Below are 19185 nucleotides of genomic sequence, written 5' to 3'. Positions count from 1 at the left end.
CCAGAACCGACTATGCAATGGGGCTCTCCTCATAGGCTTCTTAGCATTGGTCTCTGCTCTCACTGTTCCAATTTATCTTATAAATTGCTGCTTCACCAATCTTCCTAACAGACAGGTCTGACTCATGTCCCTCCCTCCATAGGGAAGGAAAAAACAAGTGACTCCAAGGCCCTTCTTACCTTACATATTTAATACAAGCCCCTGACCTTGGTCTCAAGGCTACCTGCCATTCTGTAATTGCCATGGTCCACACTATCACTCTATTTCCGAAACATGCCCCTTTGTGCTTCCTGCCTATCCATCAGAGCTCTGCCAAGGAGCGAATGGGAACTCTCATGGGATTAACTGGAAATAGTCTAATAAAAGGATCACTTGCCAAGGAGGAGGCTGGAAGCAAGGGATAGAGGGGATGGGTCATGTAATGATCAGCAACAGCCTTCCTAAGCTGTAAGGGGGTGATGGTGTGTTCCCAACACACCACACAGAAATCTGAAGGGCACATAGCAGGGAAAAATTGAAGTGTTCCTAGAGAGGAGGAAGCAGAAAAGACACCACCATAGCCCCTGTTCATGTTCTCCCCTGCTCAGTCCATCTACTCTCCTCACCCAAACACACCAAATGCCACCCCAGTAGAGGCACGCTGATGCTATGAAAGGTCACTTCTCCAACAAGGCAACCAGATGACTCGAACAAAGATAAAAAATGAACACATGTCCAAGGCTTCATCCTTTAATGAAAGATCTAAAATGGGGTCACAGCAGCTTGGAAGGAGAACTCAAAAATCTTGCAAACATATAAGCCTACCAGGCAACCAGTGCTCTCAGCAAGCACAAGAGCACCAGAGAGCAACAGCACATCTCCCACACACAATCTGAAGATCCTAGGGCAAGCAGGTGAAGGTTCAAGACACAGAAGATGGGCAAGACCCACAAGGCATTCCCCAGACACAGTCTGACTTTCCAGAATGATCACTACAACTTCAAGGGGTTTTAGACAACTCAGAGACCAATAAAAGGCAGAGGGAACCATAAGGGATGAGTGGAGCAGATTGCCCAGTCACCCTTCCTATTCACTCTCACCTAAGTCAGTCCTCAGCAAGTTTTCAGACAGAGGGAGGAATAAGGATAGAGGAAAGAAAGAACAGAAAAAGGGAAAGGGAGGGAGGAGGAGGGATTTTGGCATCTGAAGAACCTAGCTCACCAACATCACTCACTCATAAATTTCCCTTGAGCAAGTCATTTCACTCCTCTGCAGTTCAGTTTCCTAATGTGTAGATGTGCAATTAATGCTTTATAAACTAAATAAATTGTTCCAGGAATCAAATGAATTATGGCTTTCCTGTCTGAGCTGAATAAATGGACCCAAAATCTTTGTCCTTCCATTTCCCTTCATGATAAAACTGTAAGGTTGGATGAGCATCCCTGAAGCTCCTTCTCAGCCTGAAAAGTTTTAACTGTAGGTCCTTCCTTCTCCCAGAAGTCTTGAGAGAGCACACAGGGGCAGATCCCGCCTTCTCCATGAAGCCTCAAAGAATACATAGGGCATTGGGTCTCTCTCCTCGCCAGCCTTTTCTGTTAGAGCATCTGTTCCCAACCTCCATCCCTAGAGTTCTTCAAAGAAGAACATTCAATTTCCTCTTCTTCTCCACTCCTCCCAACAGAGACTGTACAAACTCTCTGAAGAAAGGAGTGATGGAGGAGCTATTTGTGTAACCACTGGGTACCATGTGCTACATGCAGTCAGTCAGCCAGTACCTCGTGCATGATAAATGGTGCCAGCACAGCCATCGCTCCCCCTTCACACGTCTGCTGTCCTCTTCTGTGGAAGGCAGAATCCAATGGGACAACTTCTGCACGCACTCCTGCATGACTCAGTTCCTCACAACAAAAATAAGAGGTTCATACTCAAAAATGACCCGACTTCAGGAGACAACACTGCTCTAGAGTGTCCCAAAGAGGACAGCAGTGGGACTGAGTGCAAAAGGCTCTCTGACATTGCCATGAACCAACAGGACTTGTGAGCCGGTCATGATCCCAGTGGTGATTTATACTTGGAGACACATGTCAAGACAGTAATGCTCTGTCCCAAATATGTTGCCATATGTGATGTGAAATGTGTCTTTACTGCCATTAATTCCACCTGGTAAAGATGGCCACATTCATCGCCTCTTTACCTCTGTCCCCCATGCTAGCACACAGGGCACAGTCCTCACAGACGGAGCTTTGGTTCCCACTTCTCTGTGTACAAGGTTCAACTATTTCACCATTTCTGTTCTGCATACCTATGTCTTCTCATAGCTTCACAGCCCTTCATGGGTTCCTGGCACACTGTCATGAACAAAGCACACGTAAGTACAAGCCCCCTGTTTTAGTGACTTCCATGTCACTGGAACCGAATTACCAGATACAAACAGCTTAAGTGAGTTTCTGCCCATCACAGTAAGGAAGATGTGGCAGATTGGCAGAAGACAGTCACATCACAGACCACAAAACTAGCAGAAACCAGGCCAAGCTACAGTCTGCCAACTAAGACCAGGTGCTAAAGTTCCCCCTCCCCAAACAGTGCCACTGTGTAGGGAACAAGCATTCAAAATATGAGCCTATGAGTGAGGCCACTTCAGATTCAAGCTATAGTAAGTGCCACTGAATTAAAGCACCAAACACACCTTGAAGAAACCACACCTCTGTATTTGTTATCCAGTTTTGTCTCAGAGTAAGAGCAAGTCTATAAGCATTAAATAGTATCCTGCTGTGCAGTAGACACCCTCACCAAGTGTTGGGAGTGCAAAATATGCACATTTGATAGTGTAGAGGATATTTCTAAAGAGAGAAAGAGGGGCCGGGGATACAGCTTAAGCATGAGGACCTCAGTTTGATTCCCTGGAACTGGGTGTGGTGTTATATATTTGCAATCCTTCTGCTGAAAGAAACAGAGATAAGATCCCTGGACTTTGCTGTCCAGTCAGCTTAGCCTAGTCAGCAAGGACCCAGGACCCAATGAGAGACCCTGTCTCAACAAGCAAAGTGGATGGCTCCTGAAGATTGACATGTGAGGTTGAGCTCTGGCCTAAACACACACACACACAAACACACACACACACATTCACTCACACAAACACACTTAACCAGCCACATACATATGTATATTCACACACAGACACATATGCATATACAACTGTGTGTGTGTGTGTGTGTGTGTGTGTGTGTGTGTGTGTGTGTGCATATTCACATGGGAGAGAAGAAAGCAGGAACCAAGCCCTCCTACCATTTTCTATTTAACTTTGGGGGTGAGTGAGGGTTCTGGAATGGCTACCTGGAGTGCCACCCTATGTCCAACCCTTGTATCGCCCAATCCCAGCTGATGGCTTGACTTCTTCATACCAAACTCTGAGTGACTCAGTAAGAATTTCATGAGAAAATACACACACAGTACCTAAGAGTCCTATAGTAAACAGTACATACAGACAGGCATACCAGAAATAAAACAGGCAACAACAGCAGATGGGAAGTGCCATAAAACAGAGGCTGACTGAGCACATCAGACAGGTAGGCAGGCATTCTTCCAGGCTGATACAGTATGTAAGCCAGAGGAACTTCCAAACCAATGTCCAGAACCATTCAGATGTGTCCTGAACAACCTCACTCGGGCATGTGAACACTGTGTCCCCAACACTGACGCTGCCTCTGGCCCTGCCACTATCAGAATGATGTCCTTCACCAGAGAACATGGACACTGTGTCCCCAACACTGATGCTGCCTCTGGCCCTGCCACTATCAGAATGATGTCCCTCACACCATGGTCAGCTCTTCTGTCCACATCTCAGACTTTCACCCACCAAACCTTCTAACCCCCCCCCATCCCATCTCTAAAAGATCTCACCTCCATGAGAGCGCTCTTTTTTACTGGTGAACACATCTGAGCGATTCTCTCCTTGGAGGAAGGTGCCTATTGGCATATTTGCCAGGCTACTGCAGTTGCATAGATTTCCCTCAAACCTGTCCCTGGTAGCTAACACTATGTTAAGCATCAGAGGAAACTAATATCCCCCAACATGGTCCTTCCCTTCCCATGAAGCATTAAATAAGTAAAATATATGAAACAGACTGGGGATTTGGGGGAGATGGTCTGAGAGCAAATTCAAAATTCGCTGGAGTGATGCCATAAAATTCTTTATAGGATGGAAACAGCAAAACAAAGTATAAACATCAATGGGAAGATCACAAGAGGTCATGACTAAGGGGAGAAGTGAGTCTTGGTGGGGCTTCATTAAATGGCAAGAAGGGTTCAAGGGTGTCTGGCATATTTGCTAGGGTGAAAGATAATGAAGGTTGGAATACAAGGTGCTAATGCTCCAGTCTTTTATGCTCCCATCAAATTCATGTGGAAATCCCAGCCCTCCAAACAGTGGGCCTCAATAGCTGAGGCCTTGAGAAGGAAATTGGATGAACTCCCTTGCAAGTAAGATCAAGGAGAATAAAGTGAACCCCCCTCCCCCCAAAAAAAAAACACTCAAAAATATATATAATAGCACAGGACATGCCCTGCTTCCATGACCACATGAAGTGGCTTCAAAACAGACAATCAGGTCTCCGGCTTCTAAACAAGGTCTCAGACAGAAAGAGGGTGGATGGGTAGGTTAGGTTTGGGAAGTAGGGCTTCCCAGCAAGCTCCAGAACAAGGAGGAGAAGTTAGGAAGTCACAGACAGTTGACGACTAGGAGCAGAGGCCACATTTGAAGGAGTTGAGCAGCAAAATAAGGCATCAGGGCTAAGCCAAAAGAAAATCCAGTAAGGGAGGGATTAACAGGCTATGAGAAAAACAAAAAGAAGTGGAGAGGAGACCAACAGCAAAGAATGCGGGGTACCAGCTCCTGAGCCAGGATTTAGGGTGTATGAGGGCTGTGGCTCAGAAAGGACACAGGCTGTCTGTCCTTCCTGAAGCAGGAGGAACAAAGTGGGCATGGGTAAAGGTCAAGATAAGGACAGAAAGAATGCCAGGCAGATGTGTGGCACCTAGAGCAAAGCTGCAGAGATTGCCACATACTTCTGTACCATTCTCAGACACTAATCTGGTGTGTGACACCCACCGAGCCAAGTCCTTAGGGCACACTAAGGTTCAGTTTCATTCTCTATAAGATGGGGGGGAGATGAGGGCAGACTGGGGACTATTTCCTAACTGTCTCAACCTACCCAGGCCTACAGATGGTCTATGTGTTGTTTCTTTCTTTGAATAGTCTTCTGTCAGCCTCTAAATCTTTTGTAACTATGATTTTTTAAAAAGTAATCTTTTTCTCTGCTTACTGTAAAAGTTTCCCAAGCACCCAAGATCATGGTGTGAATATAGAAGACGGTCAGCTAATGAGTTTCTAAATCAACAGAATTTCCCCCAAGTCCCAGGGCCCAAATGTATGCCTTGTCATCCCTCCGCTCTGCAGCCACCCAGGTGCTATCATCTTTCCTTCAGTAACTCAGTCTTGATTTTAAAACAAAAATCAAAATTTATCTAAAACCAAAGTACAAATAAGGCAGAATACCAAATGAATTAGTGTCCTGGGTGTTTCAGATCCTGCCCTTCCTGCAAAGTGTACACACTGATTTCTAGTTTTGTTTTGGTTCGTTTTTGTTTTTAAATCTAATGAGTTGTCCTGGGCAATGAGGAAGGGGCCCCACCCCTTGAGGAAGCACCATGGTGCACTTTTATCCCAAGATTTTTATGGTTTCATGATCAGGGAAGCAAAAAGTACAAATGTCGACAGCCTGCTAGGTCCTTTCCCATAGCTGAAGGAAGAGCCCGGGGTCCTGTCTGTTGGGAGGCACTATTTCACACTAGCAATCTTCCTGCCCCTCTACAGACCAGGGCTAGACATTCCCACCTCGCCTGCACAACACTGACCTCAGTGGTTTCTTTTTATTGCTATGAACAGATGAGCAATTCCTAAGATACTCTTTGTCACCATGGAGCAAGATGGGAAAGCACAGAAAGAAATCCTCCCATGAAAGAGCTCTTCTGCAAAGGCTTCCAGCCTTCCTAGTAGAATGATCTCTGCAGCCAGGACCCAAATGTAAAGCCTCTTGGTGTGCATAATACTGACTGCCTGACCCAGTCAGTGTGTTATGAGAGTAGCTCAACTATACTTACAATGAGGAAAGAAAAATCAAAGGACTGAAAACTTAACCCCCTACCAAGGTCATTTAGTAACATGGGTTTTCTTAAGTCAGGGGCATACTGTCTATGAAATTGTAAAATTTCATAGCTTGAGGTGGCTTGAGAATAAGAGTAGCATTAGACTGGCAAAATGGCTCAGCAGGTTCTTGATGCCAAGCCTGGCAATCTGATGTTTATCTCAAGACCCACATGATAAAAGGAGAGACTTGACTTCTTCAAATTGTCCCCTGACCTCCACTAGAATTCCAAAGAACACGTACACATACACACACACACACACACACACACACACACACACACACACACAAACACACACACACAAACACACACACACCAAATAAATAATAAATAAATGGTTTCTTTAAAAATTATCTATGTTTTTAAATATTAAATTACAGTTCATGTTGAGAAGACCATAAAAATTTTTAAGATAAAAGAAGTTACACATTTCATATCATGCATATATCTAGACATAATAGGTGAATCCATTAGGTGCTAACAGTTTATTTTATAATAGGATTCATTTGTTCCAGGTGTCAGGCACATCCAGAGTTTACACAGGGTCTTCTTAGTCCCTGAAAATATAAACAGATCAGAAGAAGCATGTCTCCAGCTGGCAGGGAAGCCACCCATCATCTGCTGGGAAAGAATCCTAGCAGACAACAAAACCAGCAACAGCATAATGGAAAGGAACTGGCAACTGGACCGATAGGCTAACAGTGGCAAACACCCTCACAAACTAAGACATCCTTGATAGCAACAGAGAAGACATAACTCATGAAAAGCCTCCATTAAAGATGTCACCTTTGTGTCCCTTAGCAGTCACCTCACACCTCTTTCAGAAAAGAAAAGGGAAGGAGCTGTAACTTGTAGAGAGACACTTCAGTGTGTTGGAATGAAGACTCCAAATGCAATTAGCAAGATAATAATCAGTGTAGTGTATGCTAATCCGATTGTGTAAATGTTTGGTCCACTGCACAGTGATGGTGTCCCCATGACTGATTTTTTTAATCTATAACAGCTCTGTCTATTACCATCAGAAAATCCTCAGTTATAACTATTGCCTCAAGATACACAGTCTTAATGATCCTTGGTATGAGTGCCTTTAGAAAACAAGATGGGGGCTGGGGTGTGCTTGCCTGACTTCATTCCCCCAGCACCACACCAACCTGTGTTGAGAGTACAGGCCTGTGATCCCAGCACTCAGTAATGGCGGGCAGAAGGATCAATAGATCAACCTTATCCTCAGCTACAAAGCAAGTTCAAAGAAAAAGAAAACTGAAGCCAAGTATGGTGAATCCTGTAACCGCAGAGTAGGAATTCTATACCACCCTATGCTACACGGAGAGCCAGCCAAGGCTAGCAAGTGAAAACTTGTATAAATAAATAAATGCAAAACGAAATAACTCATCCTGACACTTGCACATTTTTAAATGCCCTGGGCGGGGTGGGGGGATCTGAGGATATTGAAGGAATGGCACACTTGCCTTTGCTAACCTCATTAACATTACTGAACCACCAACATGCTCAGGTTAAAGAATAAAATGGAAAGGATCCAGGGCAGCAGACAGGGGAGCTGGGAAAAGACTTGAAAATTATCATATTAAAATCACAGGAAAAGAAAAAGATGCACTCCTTTAAGAGAGATCTGAACGGTATACACACACACACACACACACACACACACACACACACACACTGCTCCACAGTGCTCTCCTTCAAGGTCACCCATCATCAGCACAAAAACCTACCCATGTTTTATTAAAAAGAAGAATCTCAGCCTAGGGCTGCCAGACCTTACCCAAGCCCCACTTATCAAAGGTGTTGCTCTGGATGACAGGCAGCTGTTAAGTGGCACAGAGTTAACATGACTTTATATATGGAAAGAATGAAAAAAAAAAAAAAAAAACCTACAGGCAAGCACAGTCCCCATTAAGCATTCTGGCATTCTGATAACAGCACCTCCATAAGCTGGGCTTAACATTTAATCCTGCAGGGAGCCCTTGAGTGTATAAAACCAGCCAAAATTTCCTGGCTAATTTTAACCCTGTAGAGTCTGAGACAAACTGAATTATAAAGCCATACAGTAACTAAATATGTAGTCTGCCTAAAGCATACAATTCTTGGCTTGGAGGCTCTGGCTTGTCTCGTTAAAAACAAAACAGAAATTGTCCACTAAGAAGTGTAAATGACTGTATGTACGACTAGAAGGCTTCCAATCCTGCCCTAAGCAATGTCTTAGTGAAGACACTCTCTGATGGTCTAGGGCAGCAGAGGGTAGCTCAGGTCATTGGTCCCCAATGGACCCAGATCTGCACTCCCAGCCCTCTGCAGAAGGCCCTCTAACGTACAAATAACACCCCCACCAAAAAAAAAAAAAATACTAGTGTGGAGCAAAGGGGGCAGGGGAGTGGACTTCTAATGCCACCCTCCAAATTTTACCTAAACACATCAACATGATTTCATACCTAAAAGTTATCTTCTAGTTAGTATTTCAAAATTTTCCCCTCTGTGGTGTTTTCTGTGTTTATGGAAGGAAGGGATTGAACCTGAAAATGCAGTTTAGACTGCTGGGAAGAACCAGCAGAAAATGAAGTCTTAGGTTGAAGTCCAGGAATCCTGTCAGGAGGATATTCTTGGGAAAAGAGGAGAGGTGGGGAGGGAAAGAAAGAGGTAATGCCGTGAAGGCTAACTGGATTGTTGTACCACGGAGTCCCTGCATTTCTTTGGTCCTGGAGGCTCAGTCCAGGTTTGGAGGTGAGCAATGGGCTGGGAAGTATCTGCAGTGTTAAAATAAGTCAGGGTAGGAAGCAGCAGCGCCAAGAGGCACTTACGGAGAATGAATCTTATTAGTGAGGCCAATCTTTCCCTGCCTATCACCCAGTGTGGAAATTCCGGGCAGCCACACTCCCCTTGTGCAAGCACACATACACACACACACACACACACACACACACACACACACACACTCGCTTGCAGGCACGTACTTTGCTGCACTCGGTATTCAACAAGCCAGCATTTAGAGAACGACACCACACGTTCTTGAAGCCCACCCTCTGTAAATGCTCTCATGCACACACAAAACATATCACACATACGCACGTACAAAACAACACACACACACACACACACACACACACACACACACACACCACGGTTTCCCATGTGCTCTGCAAGCCGTGTCACAAAACCACCACAGTACCATGCCGAGAAGCATGGGGACCACCGGAGCAAGGTCTTATGGCACTGATACCATCCTGACTTAAGGGCAGCCTCCAGGCAGCCTCCTCAGCCTTGGGCCACTCACTATATGAGCTATGTCAAGTACTAGGATTGCGATGTCCATCCGTGACAGCGCGCAGACTCAGCTCCAAAGCCCCAGGGACGGCGACAGCCGGAGTCCCCACGCTTCACGCGCCCCACGGAACACGCAGCTCTGCACCCTAGCCTGAGGCCATTGGAGAGGTCCCTGGCCAGCCCTGGCTCCCGCAGCTGGGTAGCACCCGCCCGGGTACCTCCCGCTGGCTCGCCACACTGTCACCTCACGGGGTCCCCTTGGTTTTCCACACGCGCGCACAGACACGCATCCTGTCCTTCCCCAGCCCGACACGCACACCTACACAAATGTGGCGATGCGGACCCCTCCAGCATCCCTGGGGCGCCTCTGGCCCCGCAGCTGGCTGTTACTCTGCGGGCACTCTGCTGGTGGCTACCAGAGCGCCCCTTCCCCTGGGAGGACGCGCGCCACGACGTGGCACTTACAGTTCTCAAGAACTGGATCTCGTCCTCGCCTTCGCCCGCATCAGCCATGGCTCCGCGCTCCTGGCCCGGCCGGCGACGGAGCCCTGCGGAGCCCGGCGACCGCGGCCACTCACGCTGCTGCTGCGGCGGCGGCGACTTCTCTGGGCGCTCTAGTCACTGCCACACGGGATGCTCTAGGGGCTCCAGCGGCTGCTGCTCAGGTCGCTGCCCCTGCGGTGGCCACAGCCAGGAGCCGGAGGCGCCCTGGGGCCGCGCTGCTGGTGCCGAGAGCCCGGCGGTCCCCTGCAGCGCGGCGGAGGCGGGCGCGCGGGGGCGGCCGAGGCGCGGGGCCTCCCTGCGCCGCACGGGTGCGGGAGGAGGGCAGCCTGAAGACGCAGGGAGGAGGCCCCACTGCCCGGCGCGCTCGGCCCCGGCTCCCGCCAGCGAGTGCCTGGAGCCCGCGGAGCTCCGGTAGTGCGGCGGCGGGGGCGGGCTGGGGGCGGGTGGGGAGGAGCTGCCAGCCCGGGCTGCTGCAGGTAATCCGCAACCCTCTCCTCTGGTCGCCAGCGCCGGGGCCCAGCGCCGCTTACTGGCCGCTGGCGGAATCGCCCGACGCGTGCCGGAGCGCTCAGCCTTCCCCAGCACCTGCCGCCCTTCCTGACCTCAAGCCCTAGCAAAGCGCTGCTTCCCACTGAGCTCTGCTGCACCAATTTCGAAGGTGCCTCGAACTGCATGGAAAGCTCACTTTCTCCCGGGGTGCACAGAGCGGGGACTCTCTACGTGTATCTGATATTTACACTTGGACTCCCTCCATTCTAGATAGACGTGGTTTCTTAGCTATTGAGTCAGAGTGCACTGCACTCATCACAGGTAAGCTCTCATCACAGACGATCCATACAAGGGGCATGGTATGGATGCACGAGGGGTTTTAACAAAATGTTCGGCAACAGGAAGAGTTGGCTGAGTAGTTAAGAGAACTCACTGCTCTTGTAGAGGCCACAGCTCGGTTCCTAGCATCCACAGAAGGAGGCTCACAAGCACTGTAACCCTGGTTTCAGGAAACCCAATGCCCTTTGGCCATCATGGGCACCTGCACGAACTTTGTATACATAAATTCATGTAGGCACATACACGTAAAGGGGTGTGTGTGTGTGTGTGTGTGTGTGTGTGTGTGTGTGTGTGTGTGTTATTCAATGGCAACACAGCATTCAACAACAAAGTGAACATCTTGTCAGGTATTGTGGTACAAGACAAAAGAGTTCATAATCCATCTACACAAGGAATTATAATAAACTATGGAATGATAAGGCCCAGTTCATATCATTGGGTGGCCCCAAACTCGACCTGTGGAATCTGTTATCATCCCTGAGAGATAAAATTTGAGCATTCCTCCACAAACGTCACATCCAAATCTCACAATGCTCCATGCAATAACAAGAAATCAAATCCCCATTTTAAAAACAGCCATGGGCCAGCTAGATAGCTTAGCTAGTGAAGGTGCTTGCCACCAATACTGGCAACGTGCGTTCAATCCCAGGGAACTACATGGTGGGAAGAAAGAACTGTCTCCAACAAGTTTCCTCTATCTACACACACATTAATAAAAAAAATCTTTTTAAAAGCTACACAACTATGACTGAGGAAATAAATATCTGAAGCAGCAGGAGCAAGAAATCCAGTACCTCATTTTCCTGTTTCACAGTTCTTTCATTTATATCATGGAAAAATTATGGAGAAATGAACATTCCCAAATGCCCATCCTCTACAGGCGCAGGGATTATAAAACTAAGATTTTTGCAGCAACTTATCTCGCTATACACTCTACGACATCTAATAGGACATTAAAACTGACCAGAAAGTTCCACTCAGGTTACGTTTACTTTCACTAACTTTGTCCTCAAAGAGTTAGGGGGTTTGTCTATTTCCAAGAAAACTAAATATCATGTCTGTCTACAAATATTCTCAATCTATGGAGCAATGTCTGCCTTATAGAAGGGACCCATTATCTCACCTGAAAACATAGCAGATTCCTGTATGAGTAGAAAAGAATCTAGAGAATTGTAGCTATACTCTCCAAAACGGAAGTTAGAAACAAACAACATGAATTAAAACTACTAAGGTCTTCCTCAGTTTTTGAAGGTTCTCTAAGATTCTACAATTCCTGTGTACACCTGCCCTAAGACAATATACTAGGAGTCCCCAAAGACATCAGCACAAGCCAATCCTCAGATGACATGGCCTGAATCGTTGGGTCTGTATCATGGCAGACAACCAGAAATAACATGAAGGATAGCAGTGGTTTTGAAGATGATAAAGATAAAGAAGATAATGAGGATGGCAATGATGATCAAGATGATGATGAGAGTGAAGATGATCGTGAAGACAAAAAGGAGGAAGATGATGAGGATGACAATGATGATGAAGGTAGTGCTGATAAAGGTAGAGAAGATGATAATGATAAAGCAGTCCCATTTGTTTTCCATTTGCTATGATCCAGGCATTTTATTTTTATTATTTCTCTTCATCTTCACACATTCCATTTTAGGAAGAAGGGACCAAATCTAAGACCATACAGTTGCTGAATAGTGAGATAGGGGTCTACCGATGCCATGACCAAACTCTATCATTATTTTGTGTTCCTTACATACTCTGATCCTAGAGTGGAAAGTTCAAGAGTCTAGATTAGCATGGACTATAAAAGGTTCTGGCAGAGATCTGTCTCTGGTTGCAGGCCAGTCTGGGTCCTGATAGCTCTTGGAATGCCAAGTAAATTCAGGGAAAATGCAGGGATTACTCAGTGTTCAAAAATAAAATCCAGCTTATGCTTTCCTCCACACTTCAGATGCTTAGATGAAATTGGTTTTCTAAGAGTTTAAGGTTACTCATCACTATATTATCCATTCCTTTTATGGATCTTAAAACGATTGAGTTCCAAACTACCATGAGCACTCAAGTTTAGAAGGTTAGGACTGAATTATATAGAGAAAACAGTCAATATGAGGCACATCATGGCATCAGAGAGCCCTGGTCATCACAAAACAGAATGACACCCATCAATGAGAGCTCCCTAATTCGCCACCTTCTCTATTGAAGGAAATGTGGACTCTGAAGAAATGAGTATTCCTGTGGAGCATGCATTCCTGAAGATATGTGCCTTCCTACAGAGCCATGGCTTCTTGAGAAGACGCGCATAGATTCCTGAGAAGATGGTTCCTAAAGAGATGTGGTTTCCTGAGGATATGGTTTCCTAAGATGTGGGACCCAGAGGAGATGTGGGTTCCTGAGATGCAGGATTCCTGGAAGAATGGATTCCTGATGAGATGTGGAATCCTGTGCATTCTTGGGCTTTTGAAGAGATTTGGGTTCTCAGGAAGTTCAGGTTCCAAAGGAGATGTGAATTTCTGAGTTTTGTACTTCTGGCAAGATGTAGGTTGCCGAGGTAAACACTTGGTGAGCAACCACCAGATTTAGCCTAAATTTATATCTACACTAAAGTGATTCCTAGCTATCAAGAGAACATGGGTTCTAGACCCTATGAAAATACCAGTGACTAAGCCTTTCATACAAAATGATATGTTCTGTATATTAAGTTTATACATATAACTATACCTACAAATATAATCCTATATTTTTTACATTATCTTAGATTACTTGTAACTAATTAGTATAAATTTTATGTTACTAATTATTACATTGTGTAGGGACTGATAACAAGAAAGAAGTCTACACATGTGTGACTATTCCCATGGAGAGATAAACAAACGCTTTACACAGCCCGCATAGGAAACCAGAGACAGACTACAGTAAGGATACCACCAAAGTCCAACTTGGTGAACTAATGAGTTTTTTAAGGTTCACTTAAAGGAATGTGGGAAATAGGTTGCTTACAGGAGCAAAAACAACTTGAAGAAAGCTTCATCACTAAAAGCCTACTCCAGCATAGGTGATGGCTAATAAAATCTACAAATCTGGAGCTCACTGCACAACTTACAGGCATCTTAACAAGTTAGAGAATATCTTTTCTAGGCAGCTTAGTTGGTCTAAACCTCTTCTAGGCAGGCTGGCTGTTCTCTGCCTCTTCCAAGCACCCAGGCTTGTTTGGGGATGTTTCTCAGCAATCCTTACTGTTTATATACCCTTAGGAAGGGAGGAGTCTAGTGAATCTGGTCAGTTTCAGGGATTTCCCAAAGCTATTACTTCCTGAGATTCAAGAAACTGCCCTGGAGGAAGAATGTTTCACCTCCATTAGAACATCTCCAGTCTTAGCAAGCTTCTCTTTAAGATAGACTGTTTTATCACAAAGGAAATTGCTATGCAGTACCTGTACAATAAAGATGCATTTGTTTTTAAATAATTTTGACAGGACAGTTGGCTGGTTTTCAAATAATTTTCACAAACAGCTGGGTGGAGAACCCTCAGATATTAAGGGGTTCTTATCTTATGATTAAGGTGGTATCTCAAGAATGTCTGTCATCATTTAAAAACAAAGGAACATAATTTATTGTCAAATAAACAACTTCCATTTTGTTAACCCACAAGTGAAAATATATTAGGTATTCTTCAGAAGTCTACAACACCTATGTAATTAAAAATAGACTCCTCTGTTTTCATCTTCCATTTTACTCAAATGTCACATATATTAGGTATCTGCACATACAGTATACTGTTGTTGCTGTCACATCAATATGAGCTTCACCTTGACTTGACTATAAGAGATCTATGTGTGGGGGTAAATATGGTGCTGTGCTAGGGAAAGAAAATTATATATATATATATATATATATATATATATATATATATGTACACACACAAATATACGCACATATATATATGTACACACAAATATATATATACATACATACATACATATATAAAATTATAAAATCCTCCAATGCTGTGGGGTTCTGGAAAAGTAGAAAACTCAGGAAGATGTTGACACTGACAGCTACTATGATTAGCTGAATATAAATGGAATAAGGTGTTTCAATTAAAAAAAGTAATTTTAACAGGTTTTTAATTTGTCATTGATTACCCTAATCCTGGTGAAATTTCTAAAGGTGAGAGACTAAGGAAAGTAAGTTTGAGGAAACAAACTCTGAACCTTAGGATTACTGTGTCCTATGGCTCCAGGCCGTGACACTTAGCAGGATTCTACACTTACTTTCAGGTCACAGGCATGCTGAGCCACTGGCAGAAACTGACCTCAGTCATAGAAGATGAAGTTGTTCAAGCCAACACCTACCCTTGACACGGTGTTCTAAGAGAGCTGAAGGCAGAGCCACTGCAGCAGCCCAGTCGGCTTTACAGTTGATATTCAATCCGTGCATTCAAGCATTTAATATTCGTTTGCCATCATTACTGCCTGGCTCTGTGCTCCCTTGCCAGAATACAGAATGAGCAAAAACATGCTGGGTTCCTGGAGCAGAAAGGTGAATGCTATGACAGAAGGGTGGGAATGGATGACAAAGGACATAGGGAAAGGCATCTTGGGACAGGTGACTTGTGAGCTATATGGTAACAAATGTCATCCATCCTGCAGAAATGGGTAGGTCCAGGAAGAGCAGTGGTCCTTGTTATTAAAGGACAAAGGGAATAGGAAAGAAAGACAGGAAGGGATTTCAGGGGTGAACCCAAGAATCAAAAGGTATAGCTAAGAATAGCTACTCAGATCAGACCATGCATTGTACAACAGATTAGTGTGGGTGTGGATATGCATGTGTGTGTGTGTGTGTGTGTGTGTGTGTGTGTGTGTGTGTGTGCATGAGTGTACATGTGCATGTGCTTGCGTGCGTGTGTTTCATGCAGCAGAGATTAGGTGAACCAGGACTTTGGCAGGCATTTTAAGTTCCCTTAAATCCCATATTAATTCAGTTAGGAAGTTGCCAGGTACTTAGAAATATTTTTCCTGGGCTAGACTAATGGATTTTCTGTATTGGTAGTTCCCAATTTTCTCTTCTGATCTCATAGCATCTTATTGATGATTTAAAAACTATAACAGTTATGTGGTGCCTCCTAATCACTGGGTGCTGAGGTAAGGTAAGTGTAAGGATACTGTGAGGTGGTTAATCCTCTCCTTTCAGCTTCAATGAAGGCACCAAAGGCCCAGACACAACAAAACAGGTAGCAAGGACTGGCCACACTCCAGGAAGTCTGGAACATCTATTTGAATCTTTCAAAGAAAGCACTGGACACTGACTTTTGAAGCTCAGCCTTTTGAGAGTATATGGAAGGTGAGAGGCTGAGAGAGGCCTTCCACTCATCTATTGTGATTTTTAACTAGCTCACAGGCAAATTACAAGGACTCAGATGAAACCACCAAATCAAATCTCTAGACTGTGACTTCTAACTGGTTCATCTAGATGCCAAGTTCTCCCCCTGAGGTCCAGAATAATACCTGATTTCCTCAAGTCTTAAATGAATGGACAGATGGCCACTCAGACAGATGACACACCAGGCAGAACCCCACCCCCAAATCCCATCCTCACTCATCCTGCATCAAAGTCTTCCCCATCACAGTTAATGCTGGCCAGGCCAAAGACCCAGATGACATGCTTTAATTAACCTTCTTCCCTCATTCCCCACAACCAATCCACTGGTAACTTACAACAACAAATAGGTTGAACATCTGGCTGTTCTCCCATGTCCAGGTCTAAGCTGTCTGTACCCTCAATCCACCTCAGCAGCCTCTTCTGCTTCCTTCAGCCACCTCCAACTCATTCCTCACCTCTCTCTCTCTCTCTCTCTCTCTCTCTCTCTCTCTCTCTCTCTCTCTCTCTCTCTCTCTCTCTCTGCCCTTGAATAAAAGCCAGGGAATTTATTCTCAGACCCTTTCTACCCACTAACCATAACTACCCTCACTTGTTCATAATATTTCAAAGGCACTGACCCTCTTTCCCACCATCAAACAGATCAAGACCACTTCTCTGGGGGCTCCCTCCACCAGACACACTCTTCATGGGATTGTTGTATAACAACAATCATCATTCAGCAGCTCAAGACATCCTGGCTACCATTTCTAGACATTTCAACCATCTTGTTCCTTTTGTTCTGTTTTGTTTTTTCTTTTTTTTTTTTTTTTTTTAATTTTAATAACACTTTAATGCAACTCTGTATAATGAAAAATCCAATATTTCAACATACAATTGATATAAAATATTTAATGATATGTTTTCTTTTTTTTTTTTTTTTGCATATAGAGTATTTTTTATTTAATTTTATATAACAAAGTCCAATTAAATGAAAACAAACATTTATACACAATATTTGGGAATTTGGGCGTCGTTCTTTCCAAACTACTTCCTGCTGGTAAGGGGCGCTGTCTTGGGGGATTCGAAGAAGATTCAGATATCCTAGCTGTAGTCTGTAGGGCTGTTTTGTCCAGCTGTTTGGAATGTAGGATCAGCTTGTACTCTGTTTCAGGCGGTCTGGTGTGATCAAACCACATTAGTCTGGAAGGAATCCACATCTTTTCATTTTCTGTGGAAACAAAAATAGAAATACTTTTCCCCAGTAACTTGTTCTTCAACTTAAATTTTGGAGTCAAAGCGTTTTTTTTTTTTTTTTTTTTTTTATTATTATTATTATTTTACCTGTCGATCCCAGTTCCCTCTCCCTCCCTCCCTCCCTCCCCCCAAGCCCTCCCTCCCTCCTTCCCTCCCTTTTGCCCTCTCTACCCTCTCCCATGCACTCTAAACACCCTCCCCTCCCAACCCCCCACCACAATACAATATGTAGGGGAATGCCATCCAGTTGGGGTCATGTAGATCTGACAGGTCCTGTGAAGTAGGGACTAGGGCTTCTCTCCTATCTCTAGAATAAGGCAGTTATCCCTCCATGGGGGATATGTTTGCAAAGTCCTTTTGTGCACCAGGGATACATCCTGGCTCCACTGTCTGAGGTCTCTTAGACTGCTCAGACCTTCTGGCTGAGACCCATATTCAGGGGAGTCCGAGTCAGACCTCTGTTGGCTTCCCAGCTATCAGTCTAGTGGCCCTTAGCTCCTCCTTGTTCAGGTAAGCTGTCTCTATGTACTTCTAACGCATGGTCTTGTCCTCTCCATCTGCTTCTGGGTTCTAGTTTGACTCAGTGTTTATGTATGGGTGTTTGCTCCTGTTTTCAACAGGCATTAGTTGAGGACTCCATGGAGAAGTTAGTTGTTGATCTCACTCTCCGGGAAGGGCATTTATGATAGCCTTTCCACGGAAGCTGAGATTGTTAGTTGGGAGCAGTCTTGTAGTTCCCCTCGACCTTTCTTTGTGTTCAACTTTATCTTCAAACCAATATTGGCTCCCTCTTTTATGTTCTCTCTCTCTGTCTCTGTCTCTCTCTCTCTTTCCTATTTTCCATTCCTAACCAGGCTCAATCCTCCTAGTCACACATGCCTTCCTCTCCTCCCTCTCATTTTCTCCTACTTCTCTCTCCATTAGCTGTCCTCCCCCACTATACCTGAGGTCTGGGGGACTTGTCCCTTCCCAGTTCTGTGAGGGACTTTATATGAATCTCTTAGAATACAACTTGTATCCTAGTTCCTCTGGTGATGTGAATTATAGGCTGGTGATCATTTGATCTAGGTCTAAAATCCATATATGAGTGAGTACATACTGTGTTCCTCTTTTTGTGACTGGGTTACCTCATTCAGGATGTTTTCTTCAAGTGCCATCCACTTGCCTGCGAATTTCAAGATACCATTATTTTTTTCTGCAGAGTAGTATTCCATTGTGTAGATGTGCCACATCTTCATTAACCATTCTTCAATTGAAGGGCATCTAGGTTGCTTCCAGGTTCTTGCTATTACAAATAGTGCTGCTATGAACATAGTTGAACAGATGTCTTTGTTGCATTGATGTGAATCCTTTGGGTATATGCCTAAGAGGGGGATTGCCGGGTCCTGTGGTAAACTAATTCCCATTTTCCTGAGGAACCGCCATACTGATCTCCAAAGTGGCTGTATGAGTTTGCACTCCCACCAGCAGTGGAGGAGTGTTCCACTTTCTCCACATCCTCTCCAACATAAGTCATCACTGGTGTTTCTAATTTTAGCCATTCTGGCAGGGGTAAGATGGTATCTCAAAGTTGTTTTGATTTGCATTTCCCTGATAGCTAAGGATGTGGAGCATTTTCTTAAGTGTCTTTCAGCCTTTTTGATTTCCTCCATTGAGAATTCTTTCTTCAGTTCTGTACCCCATTTTTTAATAGGGTTATTTGGTGTTTTGTTGACTAGTTTCTTGAGTTCTTTGTATATTTTGGAGATCAGCCCTTTGTCGGATATAGGATTAGTGA

General features: G+C 44.7%; 1 protein-coding gene across 1 annotated transcript in view; it reads right to left on the bottom strand.

Moving 5' to 3' along the window:
- Positions 1-10052, bottom strand: part of Ryr2 (ryanodine receptor 2) — a 548210-nt gene extending 538158 nt beyond the window's left edge. The window contains exon 1 of the mRNA XM_051194750.1: positions 9928-10052. Coding sequence (XP_051050707.1) covers positions 9928-9975 — 48 coding nt within the window. The 5' untranslated portion in view covers positions 9976-10052. The remainder of the gene's footprint in view (positions 1-9927) is intronic.
- Between the last annotated feature and the right edge of the window lie 9133 nt (positions 10053-19185).

Source organism: Phodopus roborovskii, unplaced genomic scaffold (assembly GCF_943737965.1).
Source record: "Phodopus roborovskii unplaced genomic scaffold, PHOROB, whole genome shotgun sequence".
In the NCBI taxonomy this organism is placed as follows: domain Eukaryota; kingdom Metazoa; phylum Chordata; class Mammalia; order Rodentia; family Cricetidae; genus Phodopus; species Phodopus roborovskii.
This window is presented reverse-complemented; position numbering and strand designations above follow the sequence as displayed.